The sequence below is a fragment of the Manis javanica genome, chromosome 7 (assembly GCF_040802235.1).
Source record: "Manis javanica isolate MJ-LG chromosome 7, MJ_LKY, whole genome shotgun sequence".
Lineage (NCBI taxonomy): Eukaryota > Metazoa > Chordata > Mammalia > Pholidota > Manidae > Manis > Manis javanica.
In genome coordinates this window covers 131,395,601-131,419,627 of record NC_133162.1, presented here as the reverse complement: position 1 = coordinate 131,419,627, position 24,027 = coordinate 131,395,601, and the positions used below count along the sequence as shown (strand labels likewise).

The window sequence follows — 24,027 nt, the reverse complement described above, 5'->3', positions numbered from 1 at the left end:
TTTGGTATCATGCAGGCTAAAAGTTCACTCTCATTGTTTTCCTTCTCATTCTTTTGGATTCTTGGCGCATGGTGCATGTCTGTGTCCTACAGGGCTGTGATGGGTGTGCATATTCATGACTGTGACTGGTGGACTCATGTATTGAAGTCCTGCCTCACCCCATCCCCTCCCCACTCCATCAGACTACTAGGTTCTTGAGGAATAGGGATATTCATTTAATCAATATCACTGAATGATTCAAGTGATCGGATTCTATAGATGGAGTAATTGGGTTCAGCAAATGTCAGTGGACTGAGCTGTTCACTTAAGGGGTAACTGGAATTCTGGGCAATCCAAGGATATAGTTGCTAAGTGTCTCATATTCCATCAGTCAACCTGTATGCAGACCAGAGCACAGGCACCAGGAAGAACTGCCCTGCTTGCCACCTTATTTATGCACAGGGAATTTCCTGTGCAATAGACGGGAATGCAGACTCAGCACAGTCATCTTGGTTCCAATAAAAAGTAGCAGCATGTCGGTGCCAGAATCTATAGCTGTTTTCTTATGAATCCATTTTCTGTTAATCCGCTTCAAGCAACTGCTTGGCTGATGAGAACTGTCCTCTCCCTTCGCCTGCCTGGTGGCTGTCCTTGGTGAAAAAGCCAAATTTCTTCAAAATGACGACACCTAACTAAGCATGGAGCACCCATGAGATTATAGACAGATGGGGACCTGAGAATCAGCTAGCCCAGGGTTTGGCAACCTGTTTTTGTAAAGAGCCAGAAAGTACATATTTTAGTCTTTGTGGGCCATACCATGTCTATGGCGATCACTCAGGGCTGCAGGCATAGGAAATACCAAAAAAGACAAAAAAAAATGGCTGTGCTTCAATAAAATCTTTTCTAAAAAAGCCTATGAGTTAGTTTGCTAATCCTGATCTAGACCAGCCCCTTCATTTTCCACGAGGAAACCGAGCCCCCCAAATTTCCCTGATGTGCTATTTTTGCATAGCTGGGGAAAAGCAGAGTCCAGAGTGGAACTTGGTTTTCTTAAGTCCCAAGCTGCTAATTTCCCCACTAGTTCATTCCACCTACAATCAATCATCATCTCATACCCCACAGGTGGATCAGAAAAGACACACTCAAGCATTAGGGATGTCGTGATCTCCCTGAAGGCTTGTAAAAAGCCCAAATAAGCACATATAACAAATGGATCCAGGGGGAAATAACAGATGAACTCAGCTGCAGGTTAGGTCTTGCCTTTCACATCATATCTTACATGTCTAAGCAAATTTTGTGCACCCACTCATGTCCTTCAGTTAGTATTTCTCTCTTCCTGAATCATGGGTTTTGCCTTGCCCCAAAGTGGGAAACTTCATTATAGGTGGCACACCTGCCTCTTTAAGGGGTGGTGCGTAAATCTTGTCCTTGGATTCCCTTAATTCCAAATCCTTACCTGACACTTAATGCCCGCGAGGCTGCAGGTACACGTTTCTGGATCACAGAACACTCGGCAGTCACAGCCACAGTCCTCTCTCGATAGGCGGATGGCTCGAAGCTCGTGCTTCTCCTCCACGTCGATCTTCTTCACGCCAGAGGCCCGCAGCAGCGCTCTCCGCTTTTTTGTTGGCAGCGGTTGTAGAAAGAAGTACTCGTCTACCTCGGTGTTGTCCAAATCAATGTCATCGTCAGAAATGTCATCCACGGTAAGGGTGCTAGCTTCTTCAGATTCCACGGTGCCATTCTTCGTCATCTAGAAAAACAAAATAGCAAGTAAGAGACTTAGCGTGGGCAGGGTCTAGCATCCCTAATTTTACATGTAGTAAGAATGCAATGATTATACATCATTATGTACCCATAATCAATGAGTTGAGGGTCAAATGATTTCTTTCTGTTTTTTGCTTTAGAGAATCACAGGAAGGAAAATGAAGGCATCAAATGACAGGCTGTGGACTGGTACCAGAAGACTGTTCGTTGGAACTTAACCTGCTAATGTCAGGAGCGAGAGCTGGTAGTGCTCTCGGCCCCTGGGGTGTGGAGAAGACCAAAGGTTACAGATGCCCATCAGCGAAAGCTATCCTTAGATGCAGTTCACAATGATTAGCTATGATGTTGGAATGAATGTGTCCTTGTTTGGAGGTGACAGCATCTTAGCAGAAGCCCTGGCCCCCTAACTCAGTAAACAAGTTGCCCTTGAAATAACGACTCTGTCTTTTCAGATCAGCAAAGCCACGAACTAAAAAAATCAAGTTATGCTGCTCCGTGCTACTGGGAATTCAAGCACGGTTACCCTTCGGAACATTCCAAAAGGAGGGCTTGATATGAAGTCATCAGTCAGGTCAGCGTGCGAACAGTAAGACAAGCAGCAGAGGGCAGTGCCGCAGGCGCTCGCCAGCCAGCCGGCAGCTGAACAATAAACTCGGCCTCAGAGGGCACGAGGGGAATCGGTACCAAAGCAATACCTTCTGCATCGTAGCCGTGTGGACAGCTGTGCCTCCTCAGCTTGTAACTATTCTGTTTCTATTTATATTTCTTTCTAAATTAATGTTATCCATCAGTAAACCCTGAGCCGGTATTTCCCTCCTTCCTGTTACACCACCTCATATTCGGTTTCCTTCATAAAAACAATTTCAGCAAGATACATGTTCTCTGGATACAAGCGAGAAATGCATCCTGAGAAGCAGCACACACATGCAGAAACTCCGTAAGGGATTACCGGAGGAAGTGCTAAGTATATCCGAGCAAGTGTTAAATACAAAAGCTATTTTGATTCTCTAATTTTTAAATTTGTTACTACATAAATACAAATTAGTTGTAATTATTATCAGGCTTCATGATCTTAACAGTTTAGTCATTACACAGTTAAAACACTCTGGTGACATCATACATCATTCTTTGATTCTCACAGGAAGAATTCCAACGCTTCAATAAGAATATTTATTATTGACCAAGAATCCCAAACCAGACAATGCTGAATAGGCAGCTGACTCCTGAACGTCATGGGTTGGAACTGCACAGGTTTACTTTCAAGCAGATTTGTTTTGATAAACATATTGGAAACATTTTTGGAGGTTTGTAACAATTTGAAAAAGAATCTTTTCTCTAGCTTATACTTTCCCGTAAGAATATGGTATATAATATGTATATAAAGTGCCCCCGACTCCCAAGTTTGTTCAAGGATCAACTGTACTGAAAATCAAGCAGACGACTGGCCTTTGTTCTCAGGTGGGGAAAACAACACAGTAGTAATTGTATATTACATTATCAAGGGTTGCTGAAATCTATTTTCAAAAGCTAATACATTATGTTTTTTTAAAGTATTTCAGAGCTTAAATCTGTATTCTTGCAAAGATGGACACTCTCCTCTACTGGATTTTGTTTCGCAGAGGGATCTGCAACATATTGCCTTTCCTTCCTTGTCCCTTCTTTATACCTGCATTGGTTAAGCTGTTTTCATGGTTCTGTGATGTCCACTACTGGGATGTGACTGTTATTGTTGCTTCTGTCATCAATTTTTATTTGCTAACAGAAGCATTCTTCTATCTGTAAAAATTTGATTTTCTAAGAAATTCAAGTGTGTAATTGCCTAACATACACTCAATCCTCTGTTGCACTGTCAGGAAGAGTTTCCTTTCCCATTTTGTTCCTTCTGTGGCATTTAGATGTGTTTTCATTAATTCTTGGTCTCCGTGAACCTCATCAAGTCTTTAACCCCACAGCACACATAGAACACGCAGGACTTGGTTAGCATGACTCATTTCAATGTTTCTTTCCTACTTATTTTCCATGTTCTATATATTTATGCTCTCCTATATAACTGGTAATGCCACAAAAACACCAAAAAATCCTCTGTTTTATTTCAACAGGGCTTGATTAAAAAAGAAATAACAGTTGTTATCCTATCAATGAAAAATTTTAGGGCAAAGTAAATAACCAATTGGCATCTAAAAGTTTTTTAAAAACTGTATCTCAAAAAGACTACAGATGATGCTTATTCCAAATATAAATGCTTTCATTGGCCCACAAATTACCCAGATAAGATCCCTTCCTGTCTCAGTCTATAAGCAGAGAGGAAAAAGTAAGTAAACAGCAGACCTTTGGAGAGTAGCTCCTCTGTTCCCCTGCTTTAGTCACCTTGGAGGTGATGAGTAATGACTTAACCCATTACTTATTTTATTTGATTTAATGGTCTTTATCTTATTTAATTTTCATCCTATATATGTGTACATTTGTTTACATTGTATTGGAAGGATTCAAGGTCAAGGACTGTGGGATGTGTGTGTGTGTATTTGCGTGTTTTGTTCCAGTGATACTTAAGATAGGACTTAGTTGTTGAGCCACTGTGTACACTTGTTCAGACTCATTCTACATAGTAAAGGACTATAATTTGTTTTTAAGTAGATAGAATTCAAACATCTTAATTTTGTTCAGTCTTTTTTTTTTTTTTTTTGGCATTCATGTAGTGGATGAGTTCCACCGTAAATTCCAAGGAGATGAAATGTGGGGTGAATTAAGTGCCTGAAAGAAACTAATTACATGCAAAATGAATATGGAAAGGTAAATACTGAAAAGGTGGACTGACTAAAATGTTAAAAACAAAGGAAGAATCCACAAAATAAAAACACTTCCTTTCTGCAGTTGAAAGATGTTCTTAGTAATAAAATCTCCTGGTTATTACCAAGTTATTAATACATGTAAGAATGATGGTGGAAATAAGAATGTGGAAAATCAATTCCACAAACACTGATTACTGCCTTTTGTAATGATGACAATGATGTTGAGAATGACCCAAGCTCCTATATATTGAAACCAGTCACTGAGCTCCATATTTCATATTATCTCACCTAATTTGTACAGTAAATTAGGAACTATTTTATGAACTATATTTTTATAGTTAAGAAAATTGGAGCCTTTAGAAGATAATTTGCTGAAATCTAGCTGCACAGTTAAGTAGTGATTGTACTGAGAATCAAATTCAGATCTGTTTGAGGTCTATTTGACCTTAACATTCAAGCCAGGCTCACAGTCCAGTTTAGAGTAAAAATTCTTCAAGCAATAGTAGAAAACTAAATAGAAGGAACAACAACAAACAGGGATGGAGTTGCAGGCACACTTCCAGGAGCTGATCTCAGCGTTGTGGGGCACAAGGCAAAACAGCAGTAGAAACGTCTTTAGTAATTGCTCATTCAGAGACAGAAAAACACAGAGAACAAGAACACAGAGAAGAAGAAAACAGGAAGCAAGCTGATGCATTTCCTTTGGGGACCAATTTTGTGGGCATGGTGAGGTGGCCTTTCTAAAGGAGATGCCAGCGAAAGTAGCTGGTCCAAGTGATAGCTACTGCTGAACTAATGTATTCCTCTTGATTTTTTCATCCAACTCATTTACCCTGGCTTGCATTTAATCAGCACGGTACGCTGCCTAATTTTGTAACAATACATTAGTTTTGGTGATTGGTTTCATGCATATCTCTCCCATAATAATGTAAACACACCGAGAATCTGTCTTGCTTGCCACTGTATCCCCAGCACTTTGTTAATTAGCCCCATAGTAAGTGACTAATAAATATTTTTTGTATGCTGAATGAATGAATATTTTACACCACACTATACTGCCAACCACCATACTAGGCATCAGGACGTACAGACGTATGACAGTTCTGCCATCTAAGGAGCTTCCAGTCTGCTGCGGAGATGACCGTGCAATAAATATGATGCAGTGTGGTAAGTGCAAGAAACTGTACATACGAGTTATAGAAGTTGCTGGGAGGAGGAAGTAAGAAATAAAATGGGAGGGTAGCTACAAAGATTCAAAGCAGAATTATTTACTTCCTTTTCTGATTCCATAGTCTCTCCCAAGGAGAAAACCCTTCAAACCAGAAATCGGAGAACAGCTTTGCTAGGAAGGATTTCATGTAAAAAAGAGGTAGAAAGACAGTGAAAAAACACTCATCTGTTTTATGTAAGAATCCCCAGGTCCAGACAGCTTCTGTTTTTGAGCAGTGAAAAAGCTATGACTGGTCCGTCTACTGTCTGTGAAGAATTATGGGGAAAAGAATGAAAAGATGATCAAAATGGGAGTGAACTGTCAAAAAAAGAAGCTAATTCTAGTTAAAATTCTAGGGAGGGTTATTTAAACAGTTGGTTTCAGTACCTGTGAAGAAAGAGAGCAGGGGATACTAGACTACTGTTTGGACCCCCCAAAGAGAGAAGGTTCGTTTGAGAAACTAAACGCCATGCAGAAGCTCAAGATATAAAATAGATAAGAGTGGGAATGAGGTGCACAGAGCCCTGACCCCATGGAACACAACTGGAAAACCATTAATCTAGGTCTTATGGGGCTTTAGGAAGGATGGAATGTGAGCCGCTGAGTAAGTCCTGCTGGATATGTGAATTTTGAGTTATTGAACAGTGAAAACATCTCTAAGGACAGTGACGCTCAGCTCCTTCGCAGCACCAGCGCAGCTGGGAGGGGGGAGGGGCACATACACCCCGGTCAGCACCCGTGGCCTCTCTGGCAGTGAGTCTCCATGGAGGCCACGGTGAGACGGGGAGGGCGAAGCTCCCTCTTTTCTTCTGATTTATCACTTATCGGGGAAGATGTCCTGAATGTGCCCTTCTCTTGTTAAGTATGTTTTTTAAGTCATATCTTGGATGAAGACCAAAAAGAAAGACTTATCACATCTGCAGATGATAAGATTAGGTTTATTCAAATAAAAAAATCCACTTTACTGACCAACTCTGTGCCATGTCCAGCACTAACAAGGATTCCTACCCTGGAGATGGTAAAAAGTGGTGATTTATATGATGATACAAGGCTGACTTATCTGCATTTGGCTTGTTTGCTTGTTTTTTGTAATTGTTTTATTTTTTACTTACTACCAGCCTAACATGAACAAACAAATTAATTAGGGTCCAAAAAGCTACCAGGCCTTTAGTGTATATATACCCATTGGTACCCACATCTTGGGAGTGGGCAATGTAACCTATTCCTGTCTACTTTATAGATCCTATCTGGAGCACAATGTCTAGATCAAACACCATATTTTGAGGGGAACATTAATAAACAGCATTATGTCCAGAGGAAGGTCACCACAGCAATAAGTGCCTGAAAACCGCATCCTAGGAAGGTTAGTGAAAAGGACTAGGGGTGTTTGATCTTAGAGAACAGAAACACACACAGCCCATATAATCTACTGTCAAGCATTTGCATGTCCACCTACATTGCTTTCAAACACTTGGTGTTTGGAGAAGAGGGATATTATTTATTCTGTGTACCTACAGGGCAAAATTAAGGTCAAAAAATAGAATCAGATATTAGCAGATCAGTCAATGAAAAGAAGAGCTTTCTCACAGTAAAGCTGTGTAAACCGAATAGGCTTGTCTCAAAAAGCAGTGTGCTCTGGGTTTCCAGAGGTGCTCAGTAGGTGGGTGTGCAATTTGTACATCCGAATACATAGAGGATATGTATTTGATAGAAGGAGTTCCTGGGAATGAGTTGGATAGAGGACCTAGACACTAAGGTCTCTGGAAAACTAAAGGAAACATTCACATCATTTTGATATTCAGTCAAATGTTACAGTATAATTCTTTGGCTCATTAGCTGTTAATTGCAGGTGACAAATTAGGATCAATTTAATTTGGCCTCAAAGAACCAGGAATATTTGATTATTCTGTCAGCCTGTAAGAATTTCAACAACCTGAATTTACAGTGAGTACTTGGCTTATATATCACTACAAAACTCACCAGAAGGGATGATAATACCAACATATAAGGCACATAAACTTTTCACACATTCCTTTGTCCACCCTTCTGGTTCAGGCCAACAACCCAGGCATGGCTAATTAGCTGAATGAACCTAACAGTGCGTCAGTAAATATTTAACAATTGGTTTCTGGAAAAAAAAAAAAAAAAGAGGTCATAATTTGTTGTGTTTGTCAAGTCCCATGGTGAAAATACTCTCATGTCCTACTTCAAACTACTGTTGGGTGGGAGATGTGCACAATGCACTTTAGCATGCAACTTTTGCGAGCTGGCTTTAGCACACCACTGCATGTAGCCCATTTTTTAAAAAATCAGGACAGTCAGGTCAGCTGACATGTCTTAACTAGAAGATGAAAGTTTATTGCTCAGAAAGAATGTAAAAGTTTGATGACAAGTCTTTGGTTACAAATTTAAATACCAGCAATGTTTTGAAAGAACATATTCTTAAATATATTGTACTTGCCCAGGTCTGAAGCCCCAACGGGCAGACTCCATTACTTTGGTCAGGTGTATTTTCTATGAACTCATCAAAACAGGGTGTGCAGTGGACCTGGGAGGTATTTGACAGGTATCAAGGTTCTGCATTTGGTGATGGAGCAAACCTCCATTTAGGGATGCATGCTGGAAGCACTAAGGATGCTCTTGAGTAATCTCTACAGAGTCAAATAGAGAAGTTCTGGAGTTTAAACGACCATGACCAGCAGACTCCGACCCATCGAATAAAGAGCTGGAGTATAAGGAAGTAGTTTAATACATCCAAAAATTTGGAAACTATAGGTTTGAGGTAATAGCCTATGTCAACCATCTCTCACAAACGCCTAATCCCTTCTGTCTGCTAGAACATTTAGGATCTTTACCTGGAGGTTTGTTAAATCACGAGACTCTTGAAGGAATACAAGGGACACAGCTGGAGGAGGAGGTGCAGAATTATAATGCTACCTGGGTAAGTCACTAAATGAATGAAGCCCAGTCATAAATGTAAGATTTGGGGTGAAGAAGATTTAGATAGAGATTTTCAAAAGGTTGATCCTTAAAGGAAAAGCCATCATCTGGCGACTCCTCATGTGGCAGGAGAGCAAACAGCGAACGAAGCATTGCTATGGAACACGTGATGAGAACACTGAGAAAACATACAACCTTGGAAAGCGATTGGACACGGTAACAGAGCGGAGGTGGACCTTTGCTCTCAGAAAAGAGAGGAAGAGCGATCAAGGTTGAGAAAACATTGAGAAAGAGCAGCCAGTCACAGCTGTGACATCTAAATCAAATTTCCTAGATCAAGGTAGTAGGATCAGTAGGAGATAAAGAGCTGGCCCACAGGCAGCTGAATGCCACGGCTCTTGGAAACATACGCATGGCTGCCTAATGCATCTTACAGATACATGTGAAATGGGAATAAAGGCGAATGTAATTGTTCAGCAATGTGGTGCAGATGATGAAATCTAAGCACTTAATTTGGAAAAGAGTATAGTGTTAGGATGACTGCACTGATTACTGTGAGGGGTATGACATGTCTGAATGGGCTTGACAGAGAAGAGGGGCTATGCTCTGTAATTTAGAAATCCAAAGCTAGTGATTTTTTTCTAGGAACATGCACTTTATTCAATCAGCTTTTACTATTAATTCCTTTCAGACACCAACACCACCAACGAAAAAGACACACTTGAACCCCCCGAATAGAGCCGGATTTGTCTACAAATCTAATTGCACATCTTATTTCTCAGTATTGCTAACTCATGATTTTATTAAGAGGTGAATTACTAAATAAGAAGCAATTTTACAATGAAAAACTAAATTTCCATTCTTCTTTCATTTCCAAAATATTTTGCTATAAGGAAACACCAAGAAGCCTGTATGTGTCTGCGTTTTGTTATGATTGTTCACTCTGAAGGCCTCACTGGAGGGGGGCCGCTGTGTGAATGGGGTCCCAGGAACCCAGAAAGACACTCTGGAAAGAGAAACTTCTTACAGTTCTGGGGCTGTTGGTTCTCTAATAAGTAGGAGGGAAACTACCCCTTCCCAACTTGGATAAGTTTCCTGTTGTGGTTTCTCTTGTCTCCATGGCAAGGGCTTTGGAAAACGTTTATAAGGAGGGTTCTTGAAAGTGTTTGGCTTGTCAAGATGCTACCTGTTCTCTCCTTACTCAGTGCACAGTTCGCTGCTACTCCCGGGGGGCTACCTCTCAGCAAAACCCAAATGGCATCACTTGTCTTCCATAAACCTTGCTCACCTCTTTGGACCTCTCTCTGTGCCTGTGACCCAGTCAAAATAGTGGAATCAATTTAGCTACATATATTTTGTGACTCAGAGGTATTTATTTCTCAAAACAATTGTTATATTAAAAGTGAAATTTCAAGTATCAGGGAAATTTTTGTATAGCTTATGTTTTTGATAGCTAATTTTAGATTTTAGAGAGCTAAACCTTACACAAGCTTAGTCAATGACATTTTAAAAATCATGAAAGTTAATGTCCTAGGAGAATTACGATTAAAATATATATATTCTCCTCCATGAATTATTTTCAGAATTTTTTCCAGCAAGCTGTTCTGCATTGCTGTGATCTTTTATTAGTTTCACATGACACATTTCTGAGTCTCTGAATAGTCTCAGTACAGTGAGGCTAAGATCAGATCACCTTTGAATCCCATTATTTCTTTGCTTGGAATTGACTTAGAAGAGGTGATCAAATCCAAAAGGGAACACTTCAGTCAGGCATCAATGACAAACCAAGGTGCCACTCCCTCGGACAACTGCCTCTCCAACTTCCCACATTAAGCACAATTTAAAAAAATGAATCAATAAGATGCTCTTTTTGGTTCTTATTTTCTTCTTCAAGAAGAAAGGTTGTTTTTTAAATAAAGTGTGGAAGCAGCTGAATATACATTGTAGAATCAGAATATACCACTGCCTGATATGGAGGAAGATTCCCAGAGGTGTGTGGTTCCCCCTAACATTCCTTACATGTACAATGCGCCTCAAAGTTCGCCACAATAAATCTTTTGGTTCTCTGACAGAATTATAGTCTCCCAGCTTTTAAAAGCCACCGCACACAGTCCCAAATCCCAGAAAGACAGGGACAGAGACTGTCTTTCCCAGTGTCTAGAGGAGATAATACATTTATTTTAGAATAGGAAGTAACAAGACAATACACCTAGTTTCTTATTCAGTAAGCCAGCTATTTAACATCTTTGTGCTTTTTTTCTTCAGTTGTACACCTGAATTTACTTATCCCACCAGGCCTTTGTTAGGATTAAAGTGAATAATGTTTGTAAAAAGCCTGGTAAATAAAACTCACTTAATGAATGGCAGCCATCGTTATTGTTCTGCCAATATTCGAGTTTGGAGAATGACTTCACTCTTGGGTAGGAGGTAGGGTTGGTTTGCAATGGGCTGGAAAGGCAGTGGGTGGATTTCAGAAGCAAATCTGAGAATTATTAGAATAAGCTACATGCATAGCAATCATGGAAAACAAAAATAGTGGCTTGTTACCAAAAGTCCTAAGGGACTTTCAATGAAATCTGTCAAAAATACCACCAAGGGAATTATGAATATACTCTAGGCTAGGTTGCTTGGCTTAATTTAAGCAACTGCCTTCTTGTACAATTGCAAAAAAAGGCACATTTATAAATTGCAGAATACATAAAAACAAAGTGTTTTGAAACACGTGTCATACCTCTGCTGATTGACTTTATGTTGGAAAATAAAGGTACAGGTAACCTGTCTATGGTTCTTCACTTCAGCTTTATAATGAGTGACCCTTTATATTAAGTACCTTATATTTCCTAAGGAAGATTTCCTTTTTCATTAGATAATGATGGGGAGAGCATTTTCTATATGTTGATGGGTTGATGGGGTAATACAATTATAAAGAACGTTCCTGGTCAACCCAGAAGTTTTCTCAGTTATGTTTCTCTCCATTTAATCTCTAATGTGGCCCAACCACAGGTATATCCACCTGGACACCTCCTTGACTTCTTTTTAATAACTCAAAGCCTCTCAAAATTAGTACACCTAAAATGATCTCATGATCTACTTCCAGACCAAATTGCTCCTTTTCCTCCATTCCTTGTCACATCCCTGTCATAGAGAAAGGTACTGTCAAATACAACATATTCAGTTTTGTAAGCCAGAAATTTAGGAGTCATTCTTGACAGCCCTCATCTTTTCTTTCCAAATCCAACCCATCAAGGACTGTTGATTTTATATCCTAAATTTCTCCCTCTGTCTGTCTCTATGACTCTTATCATCAATCTAATCTAACCTACCATCATCTGTCTGTTGGACTATTGTAATAACCTCAACTATTCTGAATTCACACGCCTCCCCAACACAGCCATCCCTACCCCAATACTATTCGCATGTGATATCAGGAACCAGACCATATTATCCCACCATCCTAATGCCATACTTAAACCTCTTGCATGACTCCTGATGACCTTCGGATTTAGAGAGAGAGAGAAAATGCCTCAACATCATCTGCAAAGCCCTGCCTTCCATGTCACTCTACCCTTCCGGTCTCTGCTCCGGCCATCCGAGCCTTTGTGTGCTCACTACGCTTGCTCGGGCCACAAGGCAGCTCCAGCTCTTCCTGCTGCCTGAACCACCCTGACCAACCCTTGTCCCCTGGTTATCTATTCAGATTTCAGCTCTGTCATCACTCACACGAGGAAACCTTCCTTGACCCCTGGACCACATCAATTCCCCGTTATACACCTTCATGGTTATATGCCTGTTATACTCTCCTCCATAACATGTAATGAACTGGTGATTGGATTTTGTCTATATGATTAATATTTTTCTTTCCTATTAATATATAATTTTCAACAGAGAAGTGACCACACTTATTTTGGATACCAGTTAGTCCCAGCCCAAGCTCAGGGTTTACAACCTCACAATACTCGGTAACATTTACAGAGTGAATAAATAAATGATGTTAGGTAAGTTTCCCACACTGTGGGAAGAAATGAGAGTGTTTTGGCATTAAAACAACACACAAAAAGTCCCAGCATGTTATGTAAAATGCCCAGTCTGATCTGTAAATATAAATATGAAAATGGTTAACTCAACCAAATCGAAGTAAGGATATGGGGTTTTACAAAAAGTGAGTTTCTAATGTCTTTTACCTTTAGTTTTAGAGAATTCAGCTTCTCCTCCCTGAGGTGCTCTCTCAGCATCTCCCGGTGGAGCCTCTCCTGCTCCCTCGCGAATTCGCCCAGGGTGTACTGGCGCATGCTGTTGTGGCGGCTGGACATGCCCAGCGTGCTGCCCCCCTGACTGGGCACGCTCGTGAAGCCTTGCCTCCGGGTGAAGTAATACACGGTGACACAGCTGAAATGCACATTCTTCGTCCTCCGCCGCTTCTCTCTTTTGAGGATGGAGGAGGCTGCAGGAGAAAGGAACGATTCAATGAACACCTAGGACAGCAGTTTTCAGAGGCGGCGAAGAATTACAAAATGCCACTTGATGATCTGAGTCAAGGCTGGGAGACACTAAACACGTTCTATCCAAAATGTCCTATCCCAGAGCTGGCACATATTCTTATGTCCTTTCTTAAACTTCCTTCTAGCTATGGTGGGGCAGATTTTTTAAGTCTCTCTGGATTTTTTAAGTAGCGAATGCAAACTCCCAGGAAAGTTGCCAGCAGTCTAAGAATCAGTGGCAGAACTGAAGTTCTCATTTTGCTTAACCTCTGAAGTTGGGTTTTAGGATTATCACATGAGCTTCATCGTGCTATAATCAGAAAAGACACAGACTACAAACCCTCATACTTTGGACTTTTGATAAGGAAGGTACCCAGCATGGAAAAACTGCCTATTTATAAGTTTTTGAAAATTCCAAAAAAAAAAAATAAAGCCATAAAAATTTACCAAAAAGGCTCACTGGCACTACCTAGATATTCTTACAACCTAAATCCAACAAAGCTCTCACGTGGTAAGAAGCCCACTCAGTAGCATTACAGACTGTGCGACTTTAATCCAAGTACATGTTAAGATGACTGAAAATGCATCAGAACTGTTATCATCAGTTATAGGGACCTCAAGAGGCACAGATCATCATCAAAGGTTGATGTCTACATGGTGGTTGAGAGAAGGAGAGCCACCCATTGTAACCATGACCTTCTGGAGTTGGAAGATAGGCTAGACATAATCTAACCCAGTCCTTTTTATTTTATATTGAAGTGACCCAGACTTGCAGAATTTGAGTGATTTTCTTCAATGTGGATAGTGGCAAAGCTAAATTTAAACCTAAAAGCTCCCAATCTGGTGCCAGATTATATGACACTTCTCCATTAGGGAAGAGAAGGTACACTGAATTGAGGAGAAAGATACAGAATCATGCTGTTATGGACTGAGTTGTATCCCCCTCTCAACCTCCCACGTATGCTGCAGTCCTGACCCTCAACCACCCAGAATGTAACCTTATTAGCGAACAGGGTCTTTACAGAGATGATGGAGTTAAGGTGACGTCATTAGGATGGGTCCTAATCCAATGACAGGTAACCCAATAAAAAGGGAAAATCTGGGCACAGACGTGCATAGAAGGATAATGTGAAGAGACGCAGGAGACACCCGTGTGAAGACAGATATGGAAACTGACATTGAGGATATGCAGCAGCCACAGGCCCAGGCATGTCTGGGGCTACCTGAAGCTGAAAATACAAGTAAGGCTCCTTCCCCTACAGATCACAGAGAGAGCACGGCTCCCTTTGATGTCAGTCTGCTAGCCTCCAGGACCGTGAGACCAGAAATTTCTGTTCCAAACTACTGAGGTGGTGGCACTTTGTCACAGTAGCCCTGGGAGACTAATATGTATGCTCAACTACAAGAACAGATGGAAGGAAATGATGCACAGAAGAAATCCTTGGATAGCAGAAAATAATAGAACCTAACATTTCCGGCGTGCTTGCTAAGTCCTGTGACATGCAAAGAACTTTACATGAATCACCTCATTTTATGTTGACAGCTCCTTAGGTTGATATTACCCATACCTCCGTTTTAAGGAAACCAAGTCACCAAAGGTTAAGTAACATGGCCAAGGTCACGTAACCGGTGGTGACGCTGGGATTCATCAGGCTTCCCATCACCACGTGACAGTGGGAGCTGAAGTCATTCTACGGGAGTCAGACAAGGCTGAGGAATTTGGTATTTGGTGTCATCCTACTTCTTCTGGTGTATGTCAGCTGCTGCTGCCTTTGAAGGTGATTTTAATTTGGAAGGCAGCATAAGCAATGAAGGGAAAGTGACTACAGTGTCCCTTTGGATTTATGTATGTATCTTCTTCCAGAGGGGTTCAAATTCCTTTGTTTCATTCCCCCAGCCCCCCAACCAAAAAACTTCAAGACAAATTCAGAGGCCATGCTATGGTTGTTTCCATCTCATGGGTTTATTTAGTCCATAAATATAAACCAAGTCTACTATGTGACAGATAATTTATAGATGATTGGATACATCGCTGAAACAACCAGTTGGTGGTCCCTGCCTGCCTGGAGCTTCCATTTCCGGGGGTGAGAAACTCAGAATGAGCGGACTCAGAAGATCACAGAGTGAGAGAAATATGATATTTGGGCGGGACTCTAGCTTTTCCAGTTCTCCCTCCTCCCTGCGGTCTTGCCTCCCCAGAGGAGACCGCCGGAAAGCCAGAGCTTTCAAACGCATCCCTGCCTTTCCCGCTTACTAATGCGGAGGTCGCTGCCACATACTTGCGCACCTGGCGGCAGAAACAATTTCTGACTTTGATTTAAAAGCTGTGATCTGCTTCGTAACTGTATGTTTAAGTCACCTCAAAACAGAGAAGAATTTGTAAAAGATCACTGTAGAAAGCAAAATCCAACAATCTGCCAGGTAGTCTGCTGCCCTGGTGACCTCCTCCGTCACCACCCTACGACGGGCTAGAGGCTTTGGATTTTGGATGATAACCTTCGACCTTTCTCACTCTTGGTATCATAAAATGACATCCTCATGACATTATCTCTCCAAGCCATACATGTGCAGATAAGAAAAACAAATTTTAACGTATACATTTAAAATTCTTATAAACACTGCCAATGATTTTATTACTTTTTCTTTAGATGAATCATAGTACTCTAGACAAATTTCCTTCTTAAAATTTTAACTCTTGTATCCGTATCTTTAGATTACAAGAATTCTTCAACCTTCTAAATGAATTCATTGTACCACTGTTAAAAAGCCAGATTACCCTTTCTTTAAGGGGCACAGTTTGGAGATGATTTTCTGAAGCTTTGAGAGCAAGGGCGCTTCACCCGGGCTCGTTTATTGCTAACAGTGTCAAAATGCACTGCAGCTATTGGCTGCTTCTTATCCATTAGGATTTATAACTCAAACCTGTACTTATTCTTGTTCTAGTATTTGCATGTTATAAGCAGTACTGTGAAAGCAACGAATGAAAAGCTTATGGAATATATTTAAAAGGAAGGCTTTGAAATACTGTAAGATCAGCCTTATGAGGGATATTTTAAGTGTGGCTCTCCTGAACTTAGAAGCCACCCATTTTTCCCTTTTGATGATTGAATTGGAGCACTAGAATGTGCCTTTATGGGCTACCTCCTGCCTCCAGGCCCTGATTTGACTAACATCACAAAATGAAGTCATAAATAAAGAGTGTGCTCTTCAAGCCTGGGAAAAAGAGACTAAATTCACTCAGCACCACTGCCACAGGGAGTCCGAAACCTCCATGACATGCCCGCCTAGTGATCTGTGCCCTCTGCGGAGTGATTGAACTTGTGTGTCTCTAGGGTGGTCAGTGTTCACTTTCTACTGGAAGGTCAAGAGCAAGAAAAAAGAGGGAGCTGAAGTGTCTTTCCTTACTGCTTTAACAAGAACTGCTCTGTTTCCACACAAGACACTAGTTTTTCAGTGTCTTTCAGCTTCTTCTCTATTATCCCATTTACAGTTACCACCCTGAAGCAGAAGTGTCTGAGTGCAACATTAATATTGCAACATTTGTTTATATATACTGCCCAGGACACAGCTCATGGAAACACCATTATGGGTAGCACACCAGGATACCTTGGTGTTCCTGTAAAATAATCACTACTATTGAGATAAAATTGATCTCTGTAAATCAAAGAGATAAATAGTATAGAATGACTGCTATTAGTCACCTGCAGAAGCTATTCTTCCTAAAAAAATGCTTTAGAAATGAATGGAGAAGAGAATAGGGAAATTGACTAATTCACAATGCTGGAGTAAGAATGCAAGCAGATAAAATAAAATGATCTATGCCACAAATTATATAGGTCATGAGCAGAGCCAAAACTTAGAATTGGACAGTGTGTTTCTAGGGCTGTCCAGGTGAGCCAGGGCTCTGGTAACACAGATATTCTGAATATTCTGACACATAGAAGAGATGATTATATCAAAGTATCAGAGTTGACGGACATCAGGCTCTAAGAAAATTCAGTTGACTTTGTTCCATTTCCACACTTATAAATCAACCTGTTCATCCAGATTAGAATACACCTTCAAGTGACCACCTACTTCACTCATCTCTTACTACAAATAATCAAATTTATTTCAGATTTACACTTCAGCCATTGTGAACGTGGTTAGTGTGCATGAGTCCATCTGAGATTGCCTTCTCTGTGTGAACAGAGACCACCATGTATCTGGGCCTGTAAAATTGGAGACAAGATTCTAGACCACTGATTCCACCATAGTGGAGCCACTCTGGAGCTAATGCTGGAGGAGGAAACTGGTCACCCTCTCAAGGCACACGTTCTTCTTAGAGTCAGCAACTATCAGCAAAACCTTGGTGTAGCTGGACAGGCAGAAAGGAGTAAAAAGGCCTATATATTTTGGCAACAAATTTGGCATGTGGAGGTTGAACATTCATCGGCCAGTCTGATGTCAAACAAGGGGTGTAGTGTAGAAAATACTAATTTTACCATTTGTGTCTAAAGTCACTAGAACACTTCTCTTTCTTATCCACTATGCTCAAAAAGAAAATGGCAGATGATTTTTAAGTCTGTATTTTGAGTTTATTTTTCCTTATTTGGTGTAAACTTAGTAGAACCAAAGTGAGATCGCTGACATTAACTGTTTATCATGGTAAATCCTGGAAAATAAAAAGTCATGTTTTTAAAACACATAGACCAAATTAATCAGGGACTCTCAAAGTGTGCATACTGCCTCTTATCTTTTGAAGAACAAATCAAGATCAAATCAGTTATAAAGTCAGAAAGCTGAGCTTACAAATAGAAAATCCAATTTCATCAGAAAATACTTCATATAGAATTAGCCTAATAGCTTAGATATTTAATCCATTTCCAATGGTTAAAGTTATTAAGATTTTCAAAAAGCCCTTAATCTTTACTTGACTTCTGCAAATTTCCTGTGATCGTATTTTCACCTCTTTTCCAGCTTGACATGATTGCCAAGGTTGGCCCTTCCTGATTCGGGTGTCACCCATGTCGTCTCAAACCTTAACCGCAAGTTAAGGAGTGGATGGGTTAGCAGACAAGAAATACACGAGTAGCTCCCTTGAAAATGAAGCCTAGTTTGCTATCAAAAGCAGTCCTTTCTTGTTCTAATTGTCGCCTTTTATTCCTTTAAATTACATCATCAACTTCCTGAATATACTTGCTCCAGTCATGTCTTTTTAAAATTTTGCTCAAGTAAGGTATGTATGACAGTAGTAAATCATTCAGGTTGGAGAAACTCTGAAAGAATGATAACTAGGAAATACCTTGGGGCATGGGTGAAGGAGAGGCAAAATGAAAGTGAGGACTAATGAGAATATTTCTTTCCAACCATGAATAAAATTCAAATTACCTTAGGTATGAACAGCTATTACCTATGGCCAAATCAATGTTACATTATTTTATACCCAGTGTCTTATTTTATTCTCAATTATGAAGGGTATAAAACACACATAACCACCAACAAAAGAAAGACAGTGCCCCAAACAATAGGCATAGTATAGACTATCCTGGGGTGTATCCAATATTCTGCAATTGAAGGGCTTTGCATTTCCAAAAACGTCATCAGAACAGAGAGAAGAGACAGTAAATGTAAGAAAATGTTGGAATTCACCCAACAGACAGCCAAGGGGCCTTTTCTCTTCTTTTACTGGTGCCCTTATTACCATGAAAGTAGCATTCAAAGACAAACATCGAGGGACAGTAGGTCCCACTTACAGTTAGGCTCGCAATCCCTAGAGTGGGCACTGATAGTCCTACATGCTTTCAAAACTGTAGTGCATCTCTCTCCCCAGTCCCGAAATGCTACTCTGCCCCATCTCAAAACAACTGACTGACTTACGTACTGGTAAAGCAGCGAATAGACTGGATCATATAAAATATGATAAACATACATAACAAACAGTCTTCATTCTGATTTCAGTTCTTCTGTAGAGGAGGAATAGTTTTATAATTCATTGACAATATTAGATAGTTTAACCATTTAGCCAGAAGTACTTTCATTCTAGTATTAAAATGAAAATACCCCCAGTTGGTTGCCATCAAGACTAATAAAATTTTCCATGCACTGCAGCTTCTGAGTGAAATAATTCACAATGAGACTCTTGTTTAAGTCACTAGTTTACAAAAATAAAACAAAACAAATAAAGCCCTCTCATAGAAGACTATGTGAAATAACAAGCGTTCTATCAATATATGTACAAACACCGCGTATGTATTTAAACAAACAAAATGTTAGCAAGAATATAAATAATATAAAAAGATGACCCTTGAGGCTGGATGACTAAAGCTTTGTTTTGGATCATGAACATGCATGGCACGTCGTCATGCATTCAGTCTGTCGGCTACATCCGCACAAGCAGAGAGACGTGCACGGAGGGAGCAGCTCTCTTCCGAGTGTCTCCACACAGCTCCAGCCCAGGCTGCCCAGCGCACTGCAAGCTGGATTTGACATTCTGAGGGCGGCTTAAGAGCATAATGATCTATTTGCAATTCTCAGCTTGAAAAGAAAAAAGGTTTACCACCCAGAATTTTGAAGTGAATTCAGAGAGCTGAATATAAAAATTAAGTATAAACTCTGAACCTTTCAGCTTTGATGTTATGAATAATTAAAATGATTAACTCACAAAGACTGATCATTTTTCAAAACTAGCTATTTTTCAATCACGCATTTTTATTTATTGTAGATGCCCCTGCACTTTCCCCCTAATTCTTGTGAATAATCTTAAGGGAAAAAAAGAGGAGGGAGTCATTTGTTCTCATACTTGTAAGGACATGAGGAATACAATACTGTATTTAAGGTTATGAAATTGAAATTGAATATCTGAAAGAGCAAAAATTAAAAAAGGAAATCATGTTCTCTTTTTCATATAATCTTAATATACTATCGACCCAGCCCCAGCCCTCCTGCCCCTGATGTTAGATCGACGTTCCACTGCAAATGTGGTATGACTGCAGAATTCCCTAGCCATCAGCACAAAAAGCGATTCATTTTGGGGATGGAGAATTGTTAGACAAATTTAGATTGAACTATAGACTAAAATCGTACCACTGAGGGATCTACTGATTTTCATTCTAATTTTCCTTTTTCATCAATTCATCCATCCAGTTTAGTAGGAGGCGTCATATATTTGGCGCCCCAATTCTATAGCTGACATGCTGTCTTCCTGCTGTTTCAATTTGGTCTTTACACGACATATCACTTAAATAAAATGTATACATTAAAATCCTTGCCCAAGATCCTTGAAACGCAATGTCCTAGTAAGGTGTTTTGCTAAATCTAGGCCCTGCCTTCTGCTCAGTTCTGCCCAAAGCAGCCTGGAAGTTGGGGATTTTTTTTTCCATTTCCGTATCGCCATCTGACATTACTGGTAAGAACCATTTTAGAGTTTTGATGTTTATGAGCCCTTCTCTTCTTTCACACTATGTACATTTCTTTAGAGAACATTAAAATTTTCGATAACATTAAAATTTTCCAAGGAATCATCAAGATTGCTACAGAGTCAATATTAACATTTACATATGGACCCTATATTATTGAGGTATTTATTTGTCTTCTCATTTTAAAGGTGCTTCTTTACTGTAAACATATTGTACTGCGAATGAGAGGAAATACTATCATGTCCTGATACCTAGAAAATGATGCACTGATAAATATACACCCAGTATAGTCTATACTATGCCTATTGTTTGGGATACTCTCTTTCTTTTGTTTGTGGTTGTGTGTGTTTTATACCCTTCATAATTGAGAATAAAATAAGATACTGGGTATAAAATAATGTAACATTGATTCGGCCATAGGTAATAGTTTTTCATACCTAAGGTAATTTGAATTTTATTCATGGTTGGAAAGAAATCAATTTTAAACAAACCTGAATCCTAGTACTTGTTAAGATCTGTTAAACAGATTACATTAATGAGCATCTATCTGCATTTCTCAGTTCCTCTACTAATATTCTCAGAATTATGCATATCTACCTCAAAGGAATATTATCAAGAATAATTACCTTTGTAAAAGACTTTAAGAATCACAGATGGAAAGCATGACATATGCAGAGTACTATTGGTGGTGCTGTTGAACCAAATGAAAAGTGTGTTCCTTTATCAGTGAGAAAATAAATACCACCTACTTCCCAGCTTGTTTCCTTAATAGCTCATATGTGCAATTAAGCACTAAAACTTCATGCTTAAAAACACATTTCGCTGCTACTAAAGTAAAAGCTATTTCCAAAATACATAAATCTATACTCTCATTGTATTCAGCTCTCAATATGGATACCATCTGAAGACCATCCAGTCTCTTACTGGGAAAAAGGTAGTCGTTACTAAACATAAATAATCACAATCCTGGCTGCAGTCCAAGGTGTAAGCCCTTTCCTCTGCTGTCTCAGCAATTCTCCTGATGTCAAAGACACATTAAAATAAATGGGAACCATATGGCTAAACAGCAGAATACCCGTGCTCTTACAATTGAGAGGGCAATGCAATTCATTACCACCATCGGAGAAATATTTGGGGGGTATGGAATATCTCAATGCAAAACAAAACTGCATGCGGCAAGGCCATTTGATTAAAATTACACACACACAATGACAGAAGGAGACATTCCCTCTTCTTTGACTCTACTAACTTCTTCTGCTGCTTTGTACACTTTCTCAATACCACTGTGAGCCGCTCCTGTTAGAAGGATTAGACGGCACTCGCCACCTACTCAATGACTTTCCCACACAGTACTTCATCTGGTCCAACAATACAGCCCCATCAAGACTAATATATCATGATAATCCACGTTGGAACATCACATAGCAACAAGAAAGAGCAAAACAAACCAAAATCCCAAAAAACAAGAGCAGCAAAACTCTTTTATGAACACTTTTTAAGTAAAATTACGTATTAAAAAAAGTCACATTGCCCTCATGGCTTGAGGGCACACATAACTTTTTGCATTAGAAACAATTTGAAATATGCCATATTTTCCATATCAGAGGATCCGACATAACCAACCTACCTTGGTACCATAGGAAACCTCTAAACAAACCAACAATAATGAGCTTGTAAACCCAGCTCTAAAAAGCAACTAGCCAGTAGAGAGAAGAGTTCCCTGAATATTGTAAGATGATTTTGAAAGAGAAAAACCTGCTGATAAAATATCCCCAATCGGTACTGACCTCCAGCAGAAACGTGACTGAAATACCTGCCTTTAGCAGTTCATGAGTGACAGATCTACAAGGCAATTCTCTCTCAGTGTTTAAACTGTCATCTTAGAGCAGTGACTGTCCTATAAAAATAAAATCATATTGCTCAAGATTTATTAATTTCCTATGAAACTACAACATACAAGCCTGTTCTAAAACAGACCACATTTCTCTTTTTGGTGGTAATGATGATGAGACATAGGTAAAGGGCCTAGTTGATGACATCCTGAGACAAGGAGCAGACAGTAGCAAGAAGGATTTTAGATTTTTATTGCACTATAAAAGCAAGAAAGAATTAAAACAATGTGGGCTAGAATATAAGCTGAATGAGGGCAGAGGTTTGTCTTGTCATAAATGACTTTACCGTAAAGCTAAAAAGCTATCCTGTGACTGTTTCATGGATGGGGGCAAAAGACACGAGATTCGTGGGTCAGAAACAAACTACTTTATTATTCACAGTACGGCAAGCAGTGTGAGCACCATGTTTCTGTTGTCACTCCTTATCCCCCAAACTCAGGAGCAACAAGAAAAAGCCACAGAGATGCTAATGAATGGTAAGTTTGCATTGCACCAGAAGCATCTGAGCCTGCACCCACTGGTTTTCAGCAAGCAGAGGGCAAATCTGTCGTGTATCCCAGCAGGGGACACACCCTCATCCCCTGAATTCCCTTACTGCAAACACAACACTGAGAAAAGGCACAGATAAGAGGGGTCAGGGCAGGGCATTCTTGGCAACCTCAGAAAGACATGTGGGAATGCAGAAACCCAGAATGTCTCCCAGTAGAACTGCTCTGTATTTTCTTCATTCTTACATCCCAAGCACTGGGAATAGTACCTGCATACAGTACGTATTCAAAAACATAGTTGTTTAATGAGTGGGTGGGAATTATTGATGTGTCTACTCTTATTAAATATCATTAAAACCCTTGCAAAATGAAAATTTCAGAAGCATGTGTTACCGTAACTGTCTATCACTTAGTATATGACAGCAATACTCAAAACACATAAAGAAACAATCCTTCCCTGCAAATAGTCTGTGAACTAAAGAGTTTCCTAAGAAATAGGAATGCTTAATGAAGTCTTTTTATCCCTGTGAAGTGTAGCATTTTCCCTCTAGGTCTCTTCATAGCTCTTCATTCACAGATATTTCCCTCTGCAAAGGAGAGGATCAGTCTAAAGATCTCTGGAATGATTTTAGCAGCTCCCAAATACCCAGGAGTGGTATCAGCTTCAGCTTTGCTACCACATCTCCTGGGCACCTAGGGGAATATCTGCATGTTCACAGGTAGCTTCTGGGTGCATATAAACAGTCCCAAAGGATCTAAGTTTGCCCTTTTCTTTTCCTTTTTCTTTTTTTATTATGTTATCATTAATCTACAATTACATGAAGAACATTATGTTTACTAGGCTCCCCCCTTCACCAACTCCCCCCCCCCATTACAGTCACTGTCTATCAGCGTAGTAAAGTTTGCCCTTTTCTATGCTATTCTTGTGATATATGGGTTATTTGTTATAAGAAATATTGTTTCCAAAGCCAAAGGCTGTATAAGGGAGAAGGGGAAGGTATAAAGAAGTTTCTTTCCCTTCTACATTTAAAAGTTTATATTCCTTGGGATGGAAGAGAAACAAATGAGCAGAATAATGAGTATACTC

The 24,027-nt window shown here is 39.8% G+C and overlaps 1 protein-coding gene across 5 annotated transcripts in view; it reads right to left on the bottom strand.

Moving 5' to 3' along the window:
* CSRNP3 (cysteine and serine rich nuclear protein 3) overlaps positions 1–24,027 on the bottom strand; it is a 179,121-nt gene that overhangs the window by 10,846 nt on the left and 144,248 nt on the right. For all 5 annotated transcript variants that reach the window (XM_073241590.1, XM_073241591.1, XM_073241589.1 and 2 more), the window contains 2 exons: positions 12,867–13,126; positions 1,436–1,732 (listed from right to left, as the gene is read on the bottom strand). In XM_073241590.1, coding sequence (XP_073097691.1) covers positions 1,436–1,732; positions 12,867–13,126 — 557 coding nt within the window. The remainder of the gene's footprint in view (positions 1–1,435; positions 1,733–12,866; positions 13,127–24,027) is intronic.